Raw genomic sequence first — 21,075 nt, 5'->3', positions numbered from 1 at the left:
AATAAAGCACGTTCTCTCTCTGCATGAAGGTGCTGTACGGCTCAATTTCTTCTGCTTCCTGCAAAATGACAGATATTTTAAAATATGTTTCCTCATAAGTTAAATGAACAGCACAAACAAAGTAGGGACAATATTTTTGTGTACATTACCGTGTTCGAAAGACTGGTTGTTGATTCAAGTTGTCTTCTGTTGGATAAATATGGAAATACATTGTTACAAAATAGTTTTTAATGTGTAGGATCAAAATTTATACCATTGATGAAGTTCCTTTACTAAGATATAAGCTTTATTAAAGATGATCTATTCCAAATATTAACTATGTTAATGCATGAATATTAATATCTTACCTAGGACGTTTTTTTCTGTGGATAAATCCCAGTATGACTCCAGTTATGATGAGTAATAATAACAAGAATATAATTACACCAATATATTTCGTTATGTTTATCATTTCCGTAGAACTGGTGGCTTCTTCATCCTCTAAAATAGTGTAAAGGACAAAATCTTGTCAGAAAAATGGCATTAGTATTTGCTGTATTTGCAAAGAAACTTTTAAAGTCCCCCTCCAGTCAAAAATATGTTTTTCTTCTCGTTCCTACAGTAGTTTAGAGCCAATAATGGTCAAATACACAACTTATAAAAGTGTGAAACGGAAACATGAAGCCTCTAGTGCACAAACACTGAGAACAAACCTTATAGTGAAGTAGGAGACGTCTTCTGTCAAGTAGTTAAACTTTTGAAATGAATAATTGTATATTTATAGATTCTGGCATTTTTAATGAGAGAAAAGGAGTAGATGTAATTTTAACAATTTTAATTGGTGATAACAGTTGTGCTCATAAAATGAAATATTGACCACATTGGAAAATATGACTGAATGCTGAAAATTTCTCTTTTATTTAGGGACAGTGTTCAGGTGAAGCCATTTATTTTTACATAATTGTGTGGCCTTTTTAAATCATAATGATCACCCAAATGGTCCTGATCAAAAATTTACAAACCCTTGAATGTTTGACCTGATAATATACACACAAATTCACACACAAGTTTAAATGGTTATGAAGGGTAAGTTTCCACACCTGTGACTTGTTTGATTGTAATTAGTGTCTGTGTATAAATAGTCAATGAGTTTTGGCACATTTCATCCACGGCTGCTCTGACTTTACTGAGCCACGGCAAAAGCAAAAGAACAGTCGAAGGACCTGCGAGAAAAGGTAGTTGAACTTTATAAATCAGGCAAAGGATATAAAAAGATTTGAAAATGCTGATAAATCATGTTCAAGCACTGATAAAGAAATGGGAAATTAGTAGTTCAGTTGATACCAAGCCATGGTCAGGTAGAAACAACAAAGATTTCATCCACAACTACCAGGAAAATTGTTTGGGTTGCAAAAAAAACCCACATGCAACTTTAACTGAAATACAGGCTTCTCTGCAAAAATGTATTGCGGCTATTTCAAGATGCACAATAAGTAGATACTTGAACAAAAACAGGCTGCACAGTCGAGTTACCAGAAAAAAGCCATTACTGCGCCAACCCCACAAAATAGCCCGCTTACAATATGCCAAATAACATCTAGACAAGCCTCAAAACTTCTGAAACAAAGTCATTTGGATTGATGGGACCAAAAATGAACTTTATGGTCACAACGACAAACATTATGAATGATACACATCTTACAAATTCTGTCAGTTAATGTAAACGTATGAGCACAACTGTATATATTTTTTTATGGAAAGGCCTTATCAGACCCACATTATTATTTCAAGCAAAGTCATCAATTTTTAGATGTCTGGAGGGGATCTTTAATATAGTATCAATAGTATCATGTAATATTGTATATTGAAGCGAAAAAGCAATCCAACATTTACCTTCCACAGTGATAATTAGGTGGAGATTAGTTGTTCCTTCACGATTTGCACACTCACAGCTGTAGTTCCCACTATCCACTGGTGTTAAACTGGTCAGGTGAAGAGATATAGTCTGATTCTTTTTCATAAGTGTGAATCTGGAGTCACATCCATTAAAAAATTCCCCTCCATGTTTGTATGACAAGAGACACTCTTCTCCTCTGCTCCTCTCTGTTCTGATCTTACATGATACAACTGTAATGGTATTCAGTGTTTCATTGGTGCATACTGGAGTGATATATGGTTCTCTCCCAGTGGTTTTCACAAGAGTCACTGCAAATAATCAATCATAAATCAATATGAATACACTCAATGAGCTAGAACTACTGTAGAACAAGCAATTGACAGAAAAAAATATTTTCTCTCTTTAAACCAAAGACAATAAGATAAACAGAAAACAAGTTATACATTATGAAAAGTAGTTCATGTACAGTACCTTCGCAGTCAATAAAAAAAGTTGAAGGCAGTAGCAGCAAAGCAAACCACAGTTCCCATACACCCATGCTGGTCAAGACATCTAAGCAACAGTGAAACTGCTGCTTGAAATGTACAGTATCAGTTGCCTCAGTGTGGGAGGACGACACGCCACCTCTGCACTGCACTTCGGCTACTGATAACGTCTATTTCTCTCACAGAGGTAGCTAGTGTGAACGCTTAAAAAGGAAGTGCAAGACTTAACTGTTCCTGCTTTCATATAAGACACTCTGAAGGTGGAGAAAGGAGCAACTGCATGAATGCACATTTTCTTCCCTCTAATAACACAAAAGTACTAACAATACATTTAAAAACATATTGGAATTATTTTTGACTGCAAAGAGAGATGATTAATGCTTCCTTATAAGCTGGGAGCTGTGTGCCACACTTATAAGTGTCCTACTCTCTGAGCTTGATAGGCGTGGTGTAAAAAAGACTGAAAACATTAGAAGACAAGTAAAGAGAATCAAAACAATTTTGCAGTTTAGAGTTTTCTCTACTTTACACAGACTTTGACTTTAATGCAATTCTTTTCCCACAGTTCAAGCATTACAAACTTTTTGGAAATTAAATGATCAATTATTAGATATACAATATATTCTCTGTATTTTTAGTAATAGTGTACAAAAATGTTCAAACTACGCTAGCAAGTCTGTCAATGTCCATTTATTTTCACTAATAAATGAAGAAATAAAGTCCATGTGTTGACATTTACTGCATCATTTCCAGCTTAGTTTTATATAGTTTCATAGACTGAATAAACTGGATGGAAATCTTCCTCGTTGTCTGTCTCCTGATAATAAAAACGGGAGATTATTACACTGACGCTGGTTGGATCTGGTAGTTGGTTGGAGATAGTTTGGTAGACATCACTGGCTGGCTGCTGAAGGCTTGTGTAGGGGTCCTCTTCCTATAAAAACAATTCAAAGTCATTACACACTACACACAGGAGGAGTGTAAAACAGAACTACTATGTTGAATGCTCACCAAAACACAGGGAGTTTCAGTTCTGGTTAATTCAGATGCTCCTGAACTTGTATTCTGTCTGTTAGGACAAATGAATGTCAAAGTTAGTAGTTAGTTGGGGCACTTTATGAGAGAAAAAGTTGCTTATGATTCAAACACTACGCCCTAATAAGAAGGAAAATGCTGCTCACTTGGAGCCATTTGTTTAACAGCATTACTAACCATGACACACCATAAAAAGGGTATTATTCTGCAAGTTTAAAGCTTAAAGTTTTTCACCTGTGATTGTTTCTTCTCAGGATAGGTCCACAGATGATCCCAGCTGCCATTATGAACGTAGCTGTAACAGTTACAGTGATGACGGCTGTAGCGATGACCCTCATGCCAGAAAAAGTGCCGCCCTCTTCCTCTGCTGCTCATGGTCACAAAAAGCAAACCCCAAAAAATATCCACAGTATGTTACTTCATCTGTTCTGATTGAAAAACTTAAATGTTAGCAGCTTAAACTCACCTTCAACAGTTATATCCAGATGGACAGGATGTGTCCCTCTTTCATATGAACACTCACAGCTGTAGTTCCCACTATCCACTGGTGTTAAACTGGTCAGGCAGAGAAATATAGTCTGATTCTCAGTCATCAGTGTGAACCTGGAGTCGCATTCTTGGTTAAATTTCTTGTCATGTGTGTATAGCAGTTGACACGCTTCGCCCCGATATCTCCTTGTGCTGATCCTACATGTCAATACTACAATAACACCCAGGTTTTCGTTCATACATACAGGAGTGATGACTGGTTCTCTCCCAGTGGTTTTCACAACAGTCACTGCAATCAAAAGGAAACTCAGTGGACCATATTTAATGATTTTTTAACAATTAGAGTCACAAAATGACCTGCATAAATCATAAAAAGTTTTAGTACAGTACCTTTGGTGTCAGCACACAGTGGTAGAAGCAGAAAAAAACACTGTTTCCATCCATCCATACTAGCCAAAAGACTGAACAAATGTCACATCTGCTGCTAGAAGACCTTAGAATACAGTTATGAAATGCTCTTTTGTCCTTATTAAGGTTCAATATGAGTGACGTGTCCTAAAACAGAAGTGAACCTGACTGCTTCTACTTTCAGGTCATTAATCCTGATTGTTAAAAATAAAACTTCTCAAACGTCACTTTAAAAGGTGCATGAATACAAATAGAGAACAGATAAATCATACCTGCACTCACTTATCTTACATTTAAGAGCTTTTTGAGCACTTTTAGTATCTTGGATGAATTAATTCAATCAAAAACTATTTTCAATACAACATTCAAGGGTTTTCAGACAGTATGAACATTTATTGAACCCTGTTAGATGTTTTTAAAAAGGTAGTAAGATGCACATACTTCTTTCTGTGTAGTGTAGAGGTAGTGTATATGTAAGAAATGATTTGATAAAGCATTTTTAACACTAGTATGTCTTGATTTCTGTCACTTCTGCAATGGTTTAGCAACCTCACAAAAAAATTCATCAACAAAAACATCTATGAACAAGCTAGTGTGTCTATAAAAGTACTGAGAGGAGGATATTGGAGGATAATCATGCAAATGAACATAACAGTTATATATTATGACTAAACCACTCCATAAGTATCAAAATCACAATGCCCTGGCCTCTTTAATGCTTCTGTACGTGCAAACTGCAATCTTCATCCAGTATCATATCTAAAAAAATTTAAAAAACGCACAACTTTGCACTGTCCCAATAATTAGTTATACAGGTGTGTTATCTTGACTTTTGGTGTAAATGGTTTCATTGGTGTAGCAACTTCCATTCGTCTCTCTTTTGTTTATTTCCTGATCATCTGACTGGGCCATCACTATATCATTGCTGGCTGAAACTGTAGGTGTCATGTCGATGACGCATTGAGGAAATGGTTTGGTAGAGATCACCTTCGGGTAAATGAAGGCTCGTGTAGGGGTCATTTAGGTCATCTTCATCCTATAAAAACATATGAAAATGTCCAATAAAGCACCCTTTGAGCTGCAACTAACAGCTTTAATAAATAATCTACAATGGTTCTACAAGTAACTTTATTAAAGACCAACCAAATGAACTATAAAACATGCAAACATTTAGTCACTGAGAGGTTATGAGTTTTTCCACTTTCTACTGAGCCATTAAGTCTTTATAAATGTTAATCCAGTAAACTTTAAGTAAAGTAGGTTAGGTTATTTAAGTTGAGGGTAAAAGTTTTGATGAAGGGGAGCATAAAACAATTATAAAGAACATGATGTAAAATAAAAAAAGTTTGGTTGATAAATGGTCGACACGTGTAACTCTATTCAGCAAACCTGAGTCATACTGAAGTTCTCCAGGTCATCACATCCCCTCTCACTTATACCACTGATCCTCAATCGTTTGTCTCCTTTCTTTAGCCTGTACTTTACTATGTACATTTGCCTCTTCTTGCTCCGCCACACAGTGCAAATCATATGTTTATGATTGCAAGAAATGTACCCTTGAATGTATGACTTGAGACTTTTGTTTAAGTATCTCATATGCAGCAACCTTCCTGCAAGTGTTAACACATTACACCATGTGTGGAAATTGTTGTCACACCATTCTGGTTTATATTGAGTCAACTTAAAATGGTGTGACAGCCAAAACTAAAGAAAAAACTAAACGGTGTGTAAATGTAATATGTTTCCACTGAGTGTAGTCTCTTACAAAAGTACATTTCTAAAGAAAACAGTGCTCACCATAGGGCAGTGGGTTTCACATTCAAATAATTCAGATGGTCCTGACCTTGTGTGGTCTCTGAAAATGAGATAGATTTATATATCAGTGAAACACACAAATATTTAAAGAAGCAACTACAGCTGATCCAGCAACTGCTAGATTTGCACTATTCAATTCAAAACATCATTTTAATTACGTCTAGGAAACTTTTGAGTGTCCACAGTTACAGTGCTTTTCAGGTTACAAATACTAACTGCCTTTAAACAAAGTATGAAGTTACAATCTTTCACCTGCAATGATTTTCTCTCAGGATAAGTCCGAGGACAGCTCCAGATACAATGATAAACACAGTAACAGCACCAACCATGGAGGAAATAAAGGAAATGCTGGCGTCATCTCCTAAAAAACAGGAACAAAACAATGTAACGCTGAGATCTTCTCTGAATCAAAAGACACTGGAAACTGTTGTGACAATATTTTGTGAAAGTCAAAATGATGTGATACAGATACAAGTATTTGGACAGTTACACATTTTATGCAAAGCCCTTTTAACACATACTGCCCAAAGTTTAGGGTTCAAACACACACATGCAAAATCATCATATTTAATATTTTGTGGGAAACTGGCTGAAGTCTTGGAGCCATAGACATCAGCAGAGGTTTTGTATCTTCGCTCTCCCTTCACTGCGGACGCATTCAAGCTCAAGACAAGACTCATTTAAGCTTGCTTGTTATGGGGTCACTCAGCACGTAGGATGCGGCTCAATCGGACTGAGATCAGGGACGTGTTGACCCTGAAAAATTCTTGCTGCTTTGGCCTCTCTGTTTTCAAGCCTTACGACGTATGTGCATCTCGTGCTGAACCCTCTGATGTTATGGTCATGTCCTCTCTTGATCGCTTACAAGAAAACATGTCTGCCCACATCCTGGAAAGCATTCTTGACTCGCTGTGCAGTCATACAGTGCTATTTCTTCACCATGCGAATGCTTTGCTTCTCATCCACAAGACTTGCGGGTCTTTTTTTGGTCTTCCTGTCAGCGCAAGTCTGCTTTTTAAAACCGGCAACCCAACTAACCTTTCCCCTCTCTCTGATAGATTTTCGCTTTGCTCCAGCCTCATCATCTTCTTCACTTGACAGACAACTCCTTCTCAATTCTAAATGGAAAGTCTCAATCACCTCTGAGCCACATGTGAGTTCTTTTGTGCATGAACTAACGTTGAAACGACACCGAGCTTTGTGCACTATGTGTTAAAAGTTGTTTCTCTATTGATGTAACCTTACTTTCCCATCTCAGTCATTATCCAATGATTTCTCTAGGATATCATTGCAGACTTTCCTTTCAACACTACAGCAACAAAACTTTGAAGCAATACAGAAGCAAGAAAATAAATCTAAATTTACCCTCCACAGTGATATCGAGGTGGAGAGTGTCTGTTCCACGAGCATGTGAACACTCACAGCTGTAGTTCCCACGATCCGCTGGTGTTAAACCAGTCATGTAGAGAAATACAGTCCCATTCTCTTTGACCAGTCTGAATCTGGAGTGATATCCATTCTCAATCTCCTCTCCATACTGATAAAGCAGATGACACTCTTTTCCTCTGCTCCTCTTTGTGGTGATCTTACACACTATAAGCGTGATGGTATGTAGTGTAGCAGTGGTGCATAATGGAGTGACCTCTGATTCTCCCCCAGTGATGGTTTTCACAAGAGTCTCTGCAATTTAGAAATGTTTGAGTGACTTTGAGGCTAAGAAAGCAAAGAAAATGGCTGCTTATAATTCTACCAAACTGCAAAACTGGCTGACTTGTATAAACTGCATGTAATGAAAAAGCTCCTGTACAGTACCTTCATTGTCAAAACACAAACACAGTGTCATAAGTAGGATAAACCACAGTTTCCACTGATCCATAATGGCTGAAAGGTCTGAACGACAGTGCTGCTGCCGGAAACCAGTCAACTATACTAAAGGAAGGAGGGTAAACTTTGACATACTCCTTTGGCCACCTAAGCCTCAAACCACAAAAAAATATGAGGTGCCCTAAAAAGGAAGCGCAAGACATAACTGCTTCTACTTTCAAGTTAAAGACACACTGTGGGCGAAACTCTGACACCAGTTTCACTGGAGAAAAGCATCAATTTCAGCTGCAGAGACGATTAATAGAACGTGTATGGAAAGCCAAACTTACCCAGGCTGAGGTCTTTTTCTTGAAGCAGGGTCCCAAATTAAATTGGATGTCAATTTCAAGCACTTCGATGACTTTCAGGAACGTGTTTGAGGACGTCCAGTGGTTTAAAATAAAATGTACGCTTTGAAATTTGCCCACAGAATGTGAAGCAGACATGTAGATCCTAGAGGCCAGACAAGTAACAGCCTGAACTATAAAACTTATCCTCCTTGGTTAAGGAATTTATGAAAAATCAATGATAAAAGAAAGATATAATTTATTATCATACAGGGGAGATTTGGAACAATAGATGCATACATGTAGCAGAGACACCCACATAAAATGTCACAAATTTTAAAAATGTAAAGAGAAGAATGCAGACAAAAGCTTAGTTGTTGCATTTTAAAATCAGACAGAATAGCCAGCTGAATATTGCATGTAGACAGTGAAGCACCACAAAGCAGTTGAGGCTGTTAACAGCACAATAAAAACCTTTTGGGTCCAAAGGCAGCGATCCAACTTGTGCTCCAACCGGCTGCTGCTGGACATCACCTGTCGGAGCTGAGAGCAGCAGACGAGACCAGGATACAGTCTTAGTCGTGTCCTTGCTACTTTATGATGTGTGCATGTTTTAAAAACAGAAGAAAATTACAAACCACGAGTCAGTTTTGAACTGTTCACATTCAAGGCAACCAACAAATGACCGGGCAAGTTTGAGATATCATATTAACTCTCATGTCAGCTGTATAAATGCAAAATCATTTGTATCAGCCCCAATTTGTACATTTCTATAAAATCCTCAAACAGAGACAAAAAGAGACATTTTGTCAAACCAGTGGCGTTTAACCCGTGACATCACATTTCAATACAGTTTAGTCCACCACAAGTAGTCAGATCAAAAATTGAATTATTTGAATATTAGCAGGTTATTACTTTACTGGTAACACACAACTCACCATGCTGTGAATGTCAGTGTGGGCTGGTGTGTCGTATTTGTAAGTCATCAGTCTGACGGCGGGCTTTCCATCCTGCAGGACGTGACACTGCAGTCTGAGGTGCAAAAAAATAAAGGATCATTACATTAAAAAAAAAAAGACAATACTTTTTTTTACATTCTTCAACATCATACTATCTAATGAACATTATTGGCACATTCAAGGCTTCTTATTTGGGGTATTTTTGGACAGAACACAGTACATTGACACCATGAAGTTTGCAATAAAGTTTTCCAAAATAAATGTAAAGTGGTGTAATCATGAGTCTGACCTTTGCTTCTTCATTTTAGACTGGAGGATCAGGTCCCAGTTGCCGCCAGTGGTACTGGGCTCCATCTCAGCAGCCATGATGAGGAAACGTTCCTGAGAAGAGGCCTGGGAGCCAATCACAACACTCACAGTCATGACTTCAAGTCAATCGGAGCAGCTCAATCTGAGTCTTTCTTCGTTTGTACACATTTTATTAGTTTTCCAACATAGACGTACACTTTGAAATGCCTTCAACTGACTCTGCACTACATAAATATCAGTTTTAAATTTTAAAAAAAAACATATATATACACACAATAATAAATGATTTATAAAATTTGAGTTTAATGCTGTTATGCAGGGCTGGTGCAGACCTACCTTCACACAGGGACACAATCACAGCTGCTGTTGCCGGAGCTTCACCTCAGATTACTTCTGGAGCTGAGGATCTCACGTGGGAACACACACACACACACACACACACACACTACAAGACTGCAAAAACTCACAACAGAAAAAAGATTGTCACTAGAAAACAGAGGAATCAGATTAGAGAGGCGTTTTACTGTCGCCTCCCTATTGTGTTGAATAATTTAATCACAGTGTCACCTCACCAAGACAAGGGTTTCCACAGACCATCAAAATATTAGTCTTTTTGAGGCATTCACTCATACTTCAAGATTAAGGCCGATGTTGTTGAGCTTTACATGTGTAAACTGATTTTTTTCAGTGCAAGGTTGAGTAAATCAAGTGCACCTAAACACTGTGAAAACTTTAAATGCAATGCTTTTAGAAGCTTTGGCCATCTGTTCTGTCCCACTTGACATACTTTCCTTACTCACTGTCATGTGATCACAGTGCCAGCAGAGTGCTGGAGGTGTGTTTTAAACCTTATGGGGATTTTGAAGACAGCCTGACACCGGAAAGGCCTGACACAAACTGAAACTACAGCAGCAAGAGTTAAATAGATGCAGGTTTAAGGGAAAATATGGAACCGGGTAGATGTTGAACAATGTTTTTTTGTGATCAATTATTTAATGTATAAATAAAATAAATAAGTACATGGTAATTGTATAAAGAAAGCCCAGTCCCTCTCAGCCCCCGAACAGGCAAAGAAAACAACACAAAAGAATGAAAGAAATGAAGTCAACAAAAATATTGCCTCCATTCCCCAATATCACTCTTTCATCACTGACAAAGATGTTAAATATGGACACTGTTGCTGTTGTTGTCAGCTCAATGAATGAGGTAATAAAAGCAATCACAGCTGTAAGAACTGGGGTAACTGTGGAATGAAACTAGGTCAAGTGTTTCTAGACTAGCATGAAAATGAAATGTGTAAAACAGTCAGAGCTTTCTTATCATTTACACATTTATGTTGATTTAATTGCATCTGTGATTAAATACATGCAGCATGAAGACACTGTCCTCTTGTTTTGGTGACAAGCATAGCTAAGAATTCTTCCAGTAATGAGCAATAAAGAGATTACGGAAAACTTTCTAAACAAAATATACTGGTGTTAAATCCTTGGCCAACAAATTTGCATGTTAGGAAAAAAAAATATTCCACTTAATATTATTTCTTTTCTGCTCTGTTTTTTCAACACGTAGTTTCAAGAAAGACGAGTGTCTGACCTGACATGATGAAAGAAGTATTTAAACGTTGTGCTGAGTTTCTGGACAGACTGACGTCCACTGTGTCCTCATCATCTGCAAAGACAGACAACAGGTTAAAAAACCAGAGGTGATAAGATTCCCTGCAAAATCTAATTTCTATAATTCAATATACATGACATGATAAAGCGCTCTCACAAGAAAAGGAAACCACAGCTTCAGTAACGGCTTGTACTGTATTTTTATCTTTGCTGTGGGTGTTGTGGCTCACTCACTCTTGTACTGAACACACTTGCTTGGCTCTCATGGTGGAGATACAGCAACAGCATCAGATAACTGCTTTAGTTTCTAATCAGAAAGCACAGTGCAACTTAACTTGCACATAGCATGAAGCCAACCTGAAGAGGAAGTGGTAGATATGATTGTACTGGCAGGTTTGATAATAAAAAATCTCTCTGTTACTTAAGGTATCAATACATGCATCACTGATCACCGGTCACAATGTTTTAAGTAACACATTTAGTTTCCGACACTTTTTAGGATATTCTAACATAAATAAAATGTTTAAATATTGATAGTATTCTACTTGTGATTTATCTTGACTCCTACAATAACTTCATTGTACAGCTTTGTGACAAACAAATTAAAGTAAAAACAAAAGTATGCGCGTTGTTAAGTCATGCAAACTGCAAACTTAATTTATGTCTGAGCATTACGATAGAAATACAGATGACAGACAAATAGGAAAAAAAGATATAATTCATATGAGTTTGTGGGAGTTTATGTACCATTCCTCCCATGCAAAGAGATCTGGATCAATGGATGATGTCACATCCGCATGTAAATTACAGCTGTTGTGACTACATATTAATATATGGTGTCGGCAGCTTTAATATCTAAACAGTTTTATTTAAAGACTTGAAAAATGTTGTTACTTTGGTAAAGTATTGTAAAAGCTGATGTGAAAACCAATTATGAGAATTATGAGCAAAGAATATGGAGAAAGCCGTCATGTAATTGCAAATATTTACTCACACACAAAGTATTTATCAGATGCATCCCGAGAGTGGCAAAGTGTAATACTATTCATGATCAATAATTTCCTCTATTATGAATTTAGCTAAAAATAAAAGAAGACAGGATAGCCATATTGATACAACATCAATGTTATTGAATACCTTGGAAATTATAAAAATGCACATTTAAGTTTCATAAAGATGAAAAGTACTGTGTCAGAGTCTGGTCTTGTACAATTGGAGGCAATTAATGATTTATATTTCAGAAACTTTATGTCTTGCAATAGAGGAAATGCTTATTTTATTTCTAGACTTGTTTTATTTGTGTTAATGCATCCATCGAAAGCTCAAAGTAGTAAATGTGTTTTGAAAAGGCACATCTGTCTCTTTGCGTTTCCTCTGAAAGCTTTGAAGCCTCCAGCCAAAGCATGACCCAGATATACAGTAAAACATGTCTCACAGCACTCAGACACTAACTATTCCCCCTGCCTATATATCACAATGTCCTCCCTCTTATAATGTTACACTTTTTCACTACAGTGTAATACAAAGACTAAACCAGACACACAAATATATGAAGAAACAGATGCTTTTGCAAATATTCTGTTTGCAAATCAAAAGGTTTGTCTTACTCGACTTTGGGATAAAGTGCAACTTCCATTCTTAACACTCTAAGTCTACTGTGAAGCCAAATTAACACAGAAAATTCATTAAACTCAACAGAATTAAAAAATTAAAACTGCTGACTTACCTCTATGGCTGTAAAGAGACTGAACAACACCTTTGACTTTCATGGTGAGCACGTTTCCCCCCCGAACACTCTCTGTAATGTGTGAGTGTGATAAAGACAGAGGAGAAACTAGTGGCAGTTAAAATGAGAATAAAAAGAAAATGTGAAAGAAATCTCTCTTTTTTTTTTTGCAAATTTAAACTGGGTGTGAGGAGGGGAAAAAATAGAAATATATCAATCAATCAATATATGGAGCTCAAGAATGAATGCATTTTCTTGCCTTTGTGTTAAGAGAAGATCAAGTGAAAATGGCAAAAACTAAGAGAAAAATAAGTTTATACAGCATTTTTACCAGTGAATGATTTAAACTGCAAGTTCCAGACATTCATGCAATCAAGATCAGTCTGAAGGTGCAACACACACCTGTTAACAATTAGACAATTAGACCTTTCTGTCTTTCCATGCACACACAGTAAACACATTTTAGTACATTATAAACACTGAGCAGGTAGTTGGGAGACAAAGAGAGGATTTATGATGTCCTTTTATGAAGAATATCTCGTATGAAACACGAGAGGAGTAAAACTGAAACACGTGGGCTGCAAGCTGCAGAGCCCCCGAAGTCATGAAAGATGATCATTTTTTTATCTTGTGCACGCAACACTTTGTTTGATGTGGTGTGTATTGTGCTATTGTCTGTATACGTTTGTTTAATTTGTCAGCTTTTTGTACTATGGCCAATTGCACTAATTAAAAAATTTTTTATATTTGATAGTAAAGGTTTAGGTAATTTTATAATATAATATATAAATATATATGTCTAATGCTAAGTGTAAAATTTAAAAAAATCACAATGACAGTGAAGTCAGATGGCTCCCCTGGATTTTTATTTGTTATCCATCACATCTCTTATATTTCAGATTCATCTGTATATAATATTTCAAGTATGGTCAGTATTGCTACAGATGTATATAATTTGTGTAAACTATTTATGTTTTGATGTACACTTAATTCTAACATCCATGGACAATAATGTACCTTACTACCATAGCATTATCACTAAACGGTGTATACTCAGCAAATAGTATATTATAGTTATAGTTATGGTTATATCTCTAGTCTATTCTATTTTTATTTATTCTATGTTTTATATATTGTTATATTTAGTTATTTTATATATTTTAATTAATATATATTATTTATTTATTATTTAATTGTATTTGTTTCTTTTACCTACCTCATTGTTTTGTATTTTGATTCATGTCAAATGGCTGCTGTAACACTTTCATTTCCCTTTGGGATTAATAAAGTACTCTCTCTCTCTCTTACCTATCTATCTCTCACCTTTATTTTAACCTTAAAATGATAGACTTGCCATTATTTCAAGCTGTTTAATAAAGTCTGGCTTTTTCTGAGCATTTAATCTATTAAAAAAAAAAGATGTCATTTTACGGGTGCATTGTCCGATATTGGAAACAGACTGTTATTTCATGTTCGCGCAGTGACCGCTGGGCGGCGCCACACGGCCAGCAGTGACGTTGCTGTGCCTCAAAGGCTGCTGGGAAATATTCTCAGAAGAAGAGCCACCAACAATTTGACATCAGAGGTAAACAAACGTCTGTAAACGGGAGAAATTCAGCATATAACACATAATGTGACATGTATTTTCTGTATTTTTATACATATTTTGTTTGCGGTGTTTCTCGGTGTAAAGTTGGAGAAACAGTTTTTGTTTTCGAGATGTCAGCGTGTATCTTTAATTCAGACTGAACTCACAAAGTTAACTTAACAGTTTCATTGTAGACGAGTATTTTACCTTAAAATGAGCAGATATTGTTTGTCTTTCTCTTTATGTGCTCGTTGTTAATGTCAGTATGTGTGTATCTTTCAGATTTTGTCCGCTAGCTGCGGGCTTGTGGATGCTACAACGTTAGCAGGCAGCAGCAGGCATCTCCAGTCATGGTAAGACACACTAATCATTTTATAGAAACATTAAGTTAGAGCTGCAAAGATTAGTCGATTAATGGATTAGTCGATCAATAGAAAATTAATCAGCAACTATTGTGATAATCTAATAACCATTTTAGTCATTTTTCAAGCAAATATGCCGAAGAAATGTGTTGGTTTCAGCTTCTTTTCATGCATTTCTTTGTCATTCATAATAGTAAACTGGATATTTTTGTGTTTCTGAATTTTTTTGGACAAAAAAGATGTCACCCTTAATATTGGGATATTATAGGGGTCATTTTCACTATGTTCTGACATTTTATAGCCAAAATGATTGATCAAATCAACAAAATAAGTATTCTATGATGAAAAGAATTGTTAGTTGCAGCTTTAATTTAAATCACACAGTGGGATTGTAGCATAGAAGCCAGATACTCATGTTTTGAGCCTTTGATGTGTGTTGTGCAAACCTTAAATAAATACAGCTGTGATCATGTGTTTGGTTGTATGTGTATCTGCCAGCAGCTAATCTCACATACTACTGGACGCATCAGCCTAATATTTTTTGTGCACATGTATGACACCATCCACCACCATTGACTGCTGACTCCTTCCTCCTCTTAACTGGCCGGTAGGGGCCGCAAGTGATCAACACATGCAGCAAAAGGCATTTCCAGCAATCAGCTAGGCTGTAAACCAGTCTGTTGCAGACCACATTTTGGCCTTTGTCATGGCTCAAAAGCTGACATCCATAGAAAAGTTTGGTCTCATCTTGAACTGAACTTAAATTACTCTATAACTGTCAGGTTTGGGATAAAACACATTTACTCAGGCAATGAATTTAATAGATAATAGGAGACTAACTATCTCTTTCACTGATTGATCTTTGTGTTTGGCAGGAGGACATAAGCACTGTAAAGTCCTGGTTCTCCAGCCCTGTGTACAGTCGATACTGGCAGCACTACCAGCAGGCTATGGCTTGGCACCAGAGACACAGGCGTGCCTACCGAAAGGCCTTGGAGGCTGCCTACAGTCCCAGCTACTGCCACCTTCAGTATCCCAGCAGCCAGGAGCGCTATGCTGACTGGCACGCCGCCGGAGAGAGAGACAGTGAAGACGGAGAGGATGGAGACGAGGAGAGCAGCTCGGACAGTGAGATCGAGTGCGACGTCAGCAACATGGAGATCAGCGAGGAGCTACGGCAGTACTTCGCCCAGACGGAGAAACACAGAGAGGAGCTGAGTAAGAGACACGAGAATAACACCATCGCACTTAGAAAAGTTCAAGATTGTGACAATTTTTTGAGCACTAGAGTGCCTCAGATCTTCCTCCATCTCCATCATCTAATCAGTAATACTTTGACCAGTGACGCTTAATTGTAGTCACATATCATAGTTAAAAAATGGGGTGTAAGGTGATTAGACTACCTGCTGTGTGTCTATAAATGAACTGTTTCCTGTCCTTGCAGAGAAGCAGCAGCAGATGGAGGCTGAGCAGCATGACAGCTATGTGCCAGCTGACCAGGACCTGCACGGCGTCTCCTGGCGGAGCAGTGCGGCTCCTCCCTTGGAGCGGCCAGGCGAGAGACGTGGGGCCGAGATGAAGAAACTGTACGGCAAGGATGCGGCCAAGATCCTGGCCATGGAGGCGGCAATGCAGCTCACTTTTGACAGAAACTGTGACCGCAAACAGCCCAAATACTGGCCCGTTATCCCGCTGAAACTGTAACGGCTGCACGGAAAGCTACAAACTGTTTGATTCCCTGCTCTGATCTCTCAGTTAGGCAGCAGCTTTGTCATGTAATGGATCGTGGCTGTCAAATCTGCTGATGTTGAGCAAGTGGTTTGAGTTAGCTGAGGGTTAGGAGTTATTTTAAGCACAAAAAAGTGGTTGGGATTTTACATATAATGCTGGATCTTACTTGGGTTTACTCTTTTACAATAAGTTAAGCTTAAAAACACAAGCACTGCCCAAAATTTCAAGAGACTGCATTGTTTTATGTGGTCCTTTAACCATTGTTTCTTGATGTTAGGCCATGAAATTGAAAATACAAACACCAAAGAATAAAAATGAGTGCCAGCTGAGGGTCGGAGGAGCAGTAAAACTGCTGCCGCAGGTGATGTAAATAGATTCAAACAACATGTGCCTGGGTGTTTCCTCCTAATCTGTTTTTGTTTACCCTCTAGCTTGGTGATGTTTCATGCTGCAGTAGCTCCTCTTATGCCTGTCAACTTAGTTTAACCACAAAAACTACCCCCCCCCTCCTCTGTTCAGATTCAGAAGCTTTCCTGCATGGCTGCTTCTGATATTCCACTTTTACACAAAGACTGATTTGTTGACGCTACTTCTAAACTGTGCCACTCCCGATTCTGACATTTCATCAGGTTCAAAGCTGTTCATGTGGTTTCTCAGGGGGGACGTTGAATATTCTCTCTTATCTTGTGTTCACACCAACCTGCACTCTTTTTTTTTAGACTGAGCCATGTGTATTTTAAAATAAATTCTTTTTCTAATAAAGTGTTTTATGTCTGGATAAAACCTGCTTTGTCAGAGGTTATTTCTTAGTTTCTAGCTGTAGTTTTTGCACAGTACACCACTTGCAGGAAACATATCCGCATACAGTGTCAAATTAAGTAACTATGAAAGAAATTTCTCCTTGATCACATCTGCATTTTCATTTAGCACATCCTTAGACTAATGCATTGTGTAAAATATATCAAGGAAAGTGAAGATATTCTCTTTACTAAAGTAAAATCAAAAGTCTCATCTGCAAAAATACAAGTAAAGTGAAAGTACATCTTGTGAAAAAAGGCCTAGAAATGATAAGCAGCAGCCCTATGATAAACTGCTATGACATCATAGCCGTAGAGTACTGTGGGAGTTTTCCTAGCGGGAAGACACACAAGCCTTGTGGACCCAGATTGGACTCTGTCAAATTAATCCAGTGTGGACCTTAGTTGTGTTCATGTGTGTCCATGATAACATAATTGCTGAATAATTATTCCCCTTTCATGGTTTGGTTGGTGAACTGTAGCTCTGTAATAAATGGCAGAATTTGCTCGCCTTTGATATTCAGTTAAATTGAGTAATTTACTTAATTTGTTCAGTTATGAATATGTGTAATTTTAACTCCAAGTATGTGAAGCCTACTTATGTATTGTAAATATATTCCCTAAACTCTGTGCCTTCATTTTCTGTTCAACAACCTTCCTCCATTTCAGATTTACTCTGTAAAGTGCTTAAGTGCAATTTTGAAGTACTTTACTTGAGTATTTCCATTTGATGCTACTTTATACTTCCACTCCACTACATTTCAGGGAGAAATATTTATTTGACAGCTTGAGTTACTTTTCAAGATTTGACACAATGAATAATATAACAAGCTTTTAAAATACAACACATTGTTCAAGATGAAACCAGTTTGATGTCTTACAAAAAGCAGTGTGTAGTCATGGTCACATTTCAGACGTCTATGAGTTTTTAGAAGGAGTTGTTAGGAGGATTTTTCATGCAGGACTTTTACTTGTAATGGAGTATTTTTACATTGCTATATTGATTCTTTTACTTAAGTAAAGGATCTAAGTACTTCTTCCACCGCTGGATAAATGTCGTGGAGTAATAATGTAAAGTGTTACGTATAAAGTAGGCTAGCATAAAGTGGATATACTCAAGTAAAGAACATGAAAATTGTATTTGAGTGTAGTTCTTAAGTAAATGATCTTTCTACCACTGTATATATTTGTTTCACCAATTGAGCATGATTAACTCAATTTATCACCAGTATGCTAATGCAAATTACAGGCATTGAAAACACACTAATATACTGTATCACTATAATTAGTTAAAAATATCACGTGATAATCGAATAAATGAATAATAGTGATCCACAATTTGGTAAATATTGACACTTTTTGCATTTTAACGCTTTCCATTTGAACCAATACAGACACTTGTATTTCAGTTAATTAAATCTGATCCATTTCTAGCCCTGGCCATGATGTCACTCTGCACCCTCCACCCCCTGGTCCCAAAACGGGATGTCCAGTTGTTTACATGCTGCCCCCCTTTCATACAACCTGTGTATACAACCATCATCTGTGAGCTTTGCCACGTTTTGTGTGTCAGGGACAGTTTCCACAAGAGTGAAATACATGGGTATGTGGACTATTTTCTACATATGTATCTGTCCGTGCATGAAACCGACTCACTTTTAGATTTGTCTTGTTAGTTTCTGCAGGGACTTTTGCTGTTTGTGTGTGCTCTGTATGACACACGGTGTGGTTGGGTTTAATTTGCATCTCTGATAATCAGTTTAATCAAACGTATCTCAGTCTGTTCACTTTCACCGCTTTGTTCTGAATTTCGTACATCTTTTTTTATCAGTTCGTATCAATATTACACTTTGGAAGATCTCATCTCCAATTCATTTGGGTCAGTTTTAGATTTGTGCCATTCATATGAGCTCATGCACAATTGTCTGTTACTATATGTATGTCTTTGGACTGACGGGGACTTTGAATTGGAACAGTACTTGGGCTGCAACTGATGATGTTTCACAAGACCACAAGACCACCCTCATGGACTTCTTTCGAAAGACAAAGGTATCACATTTTTTCTTAATCTCTCCAGCGTTTACAATACCTGAAATGCTGTTTTAATCAGGCGTCAAATGTGTTTTAAGTATGGCACGCCAAATGGGTCAAAATTCACCTGCTTTTAGCACCGCCAAATGTAAAATAAGCGGCGTCAGGCGATAAATAACAGGCTTATACAACACCTGACAGCACTTATAGAACGCCTGGCGGCCCTTATTTAACACCTGGCAGTGCTAAAGCCAGGCAAATTTTGACCCATTTGGCGTTCCATATTTAAATGCCTGCTGGTGATTAAAATGGTGATTAAGGGACAAAATAAAAAGTTATATCCATTTTACTTTAAAAAATTGATGAGGCTACAATAAAGTGGTGTAAAACAATATATTTGAATTATATTAAAGATGTTACAAATTATTTGGCAGAGTTTAAAGTCCCAACAAACAGCAATAAAGAAGAGAAACTGGTTGTATTCAACATGTCAGAGATATTAAAGTAGTTCCTCTCTGAGTCAAAGGTAACATTCAGTTATTTATTTTATTTTAAAATGTTAAAAATATATATATTATACATGGTTAAAAAATAGTACAAAAACATCAAAATCACTGTGTACATTAATCTTTTTGATCTGGAGATACAAGATGAGAGATTCAACTTGTTCAGGACACATTTTGATTCTTTTACAATGTCTGAACATTTTACCAACACATGCTTTGATGCAGCTTTGTTCAAGTCTGACTGACTTTGTATTGAAACTACAGTCTTGTGGGTTGTTTGTCACTAAACAGACTTCTGACTGTGGAAGATGATGGTTCTGGTTTCTCCTCTTGTGGATTTTGCTCCTGAGGTGTTTGTTTCCTGATCTACTGGTTCTCCTGCATCATTAAAGCTGTTTTGCACCTTCAGATAAAAACAAGACATGAGTCAGTTTCCACTCACATTATTACAATACATCATACATATTTCTATCACTGAATGACTCTGACAGTTAACAGTTATGTGGATAAACAGGCTGACTATGAGTACACAATGGACCATGAAGAGTAAAGTGCATCAGAATCAGCTTCATGTATAAATAACACATTAGTTAGAGAGATATAGAGACAGAAAGGAACTTAAATACTAAAATAGAGAGAAGACAGATTAAATCATTTTCTGAAGAAGCAATTAATAATAAATATGTGAATAATTATGAAAGTGTCTTACACATAAGGGCTTTTGATTGGTTCTTATGTCATCTCCGTGTCCTCAGCATCCCTGTGTGACAGAATGAAGGATTTAAGAACATTTATATATTATTTATTTATAGGTGTTGTCTGTATAGATTCTTTAAGTTCTGTGTTTCCTCTTAATGTCAATAAATTATTACCATATTAACTGTGAGACACTGGTATCACAACAAGACAGATATTGAGCTGAAAGTTGAAATTACCTGTTCTTATGTTTACGTATGACAACAATGATGACTACAGCGACACAAACAAACCCTGCTGTGATCAATACAAGGATCAAAGTGAAATCTATGAGAAAAAGAGGAAAAAATGTGATATGAAACACTAAACATTCATAAAGCAACTACACTTTAAATGTGAATTTGACTTAAGACAACTTTAAGGTTAACTTACTCTTATCAGATCCAGATTCATCATTAAAACCTGAAAAATGAAACCCAATCAGAATCATAGAATAATG

General features: G+C 37.0%; 2 protein-coding genes across 2 annotated transcripts in view; one reads left to right on the top strand and one right to left on the bottom strand.

Annotated features, from left to right (window-relative positions):
* The window catches only part of LOC122976624 (OX-2 membrane glycoprotein-like), an 82,156-nt gene that overhangs the window by 60,140 nt on the left and 941 nt on the right, over nucleotides 1-21,075 (bottom strand). Inside the window, exons 3-5 of the mRNA XM_044345205.1 lie at nucleotides 21,009-21,038; nucleotides 20,816-20,903; nucleotides 20,590-20,640 (exon numbers count right to left, since the gene is read on the bottom strand). Coding sequence (XP_044201140.1) covers nucleotides 20,613-20,640; nucleotides 20,816-20,903; nucleotides 21,009-21,038 — 146 coding nt within the window. The 3' untranslated portion in view covers nucleotides 20,590-20,612. The remainder of the gene's footprint in view (nucleotides 1-20,589; nucleotides 20,641-20,815; nucleotides 20,904-21,008; nucleotides 21,039-21,075) is intronic.
* On the top strand, nucleotides 14,348-17,329 carry gemin8 (gem (nuclear organelle) associated protein 8). The gene is made up of 4 exons (XM_044344829.1): nucleotides 14,348-14,450; nucleotides 14,736-14,806; nucleotides 15,691-16,033; nucleotides 16,260-17,329. The coding sequence occupies exons 2-4, from the start codon at nucleotides 14,804-14,806 to the stop codon at nucleotides 16,517-16,519; spliced, it is 606 nt and encodes a 201-aa protein (XP_044200764.1). The 5' UTR covers nucleotides 14,348-14,450; nucleotides 14,736-14,803; the 3' UTR covers nucleotides 16,520-17,329.

This window comes from Thunnus albacares, chromosome 24 (genome assembly GCF_914725855.1).
Source record: "Thunnus albacares chromosome 24, fThuAlb1.1, whole genome shotgun sequence".
Lineage (NCBI taxonomy): Eukaryota > Metazoa > Chordata > Actinopteri > Scombriformes > Scombridae > Thunnus > Thunnus albacares.
Note: the sequence above shows the minus strand (reverse complement) of the source record. Positions and strands in the feature narration are given on the sequence as shown.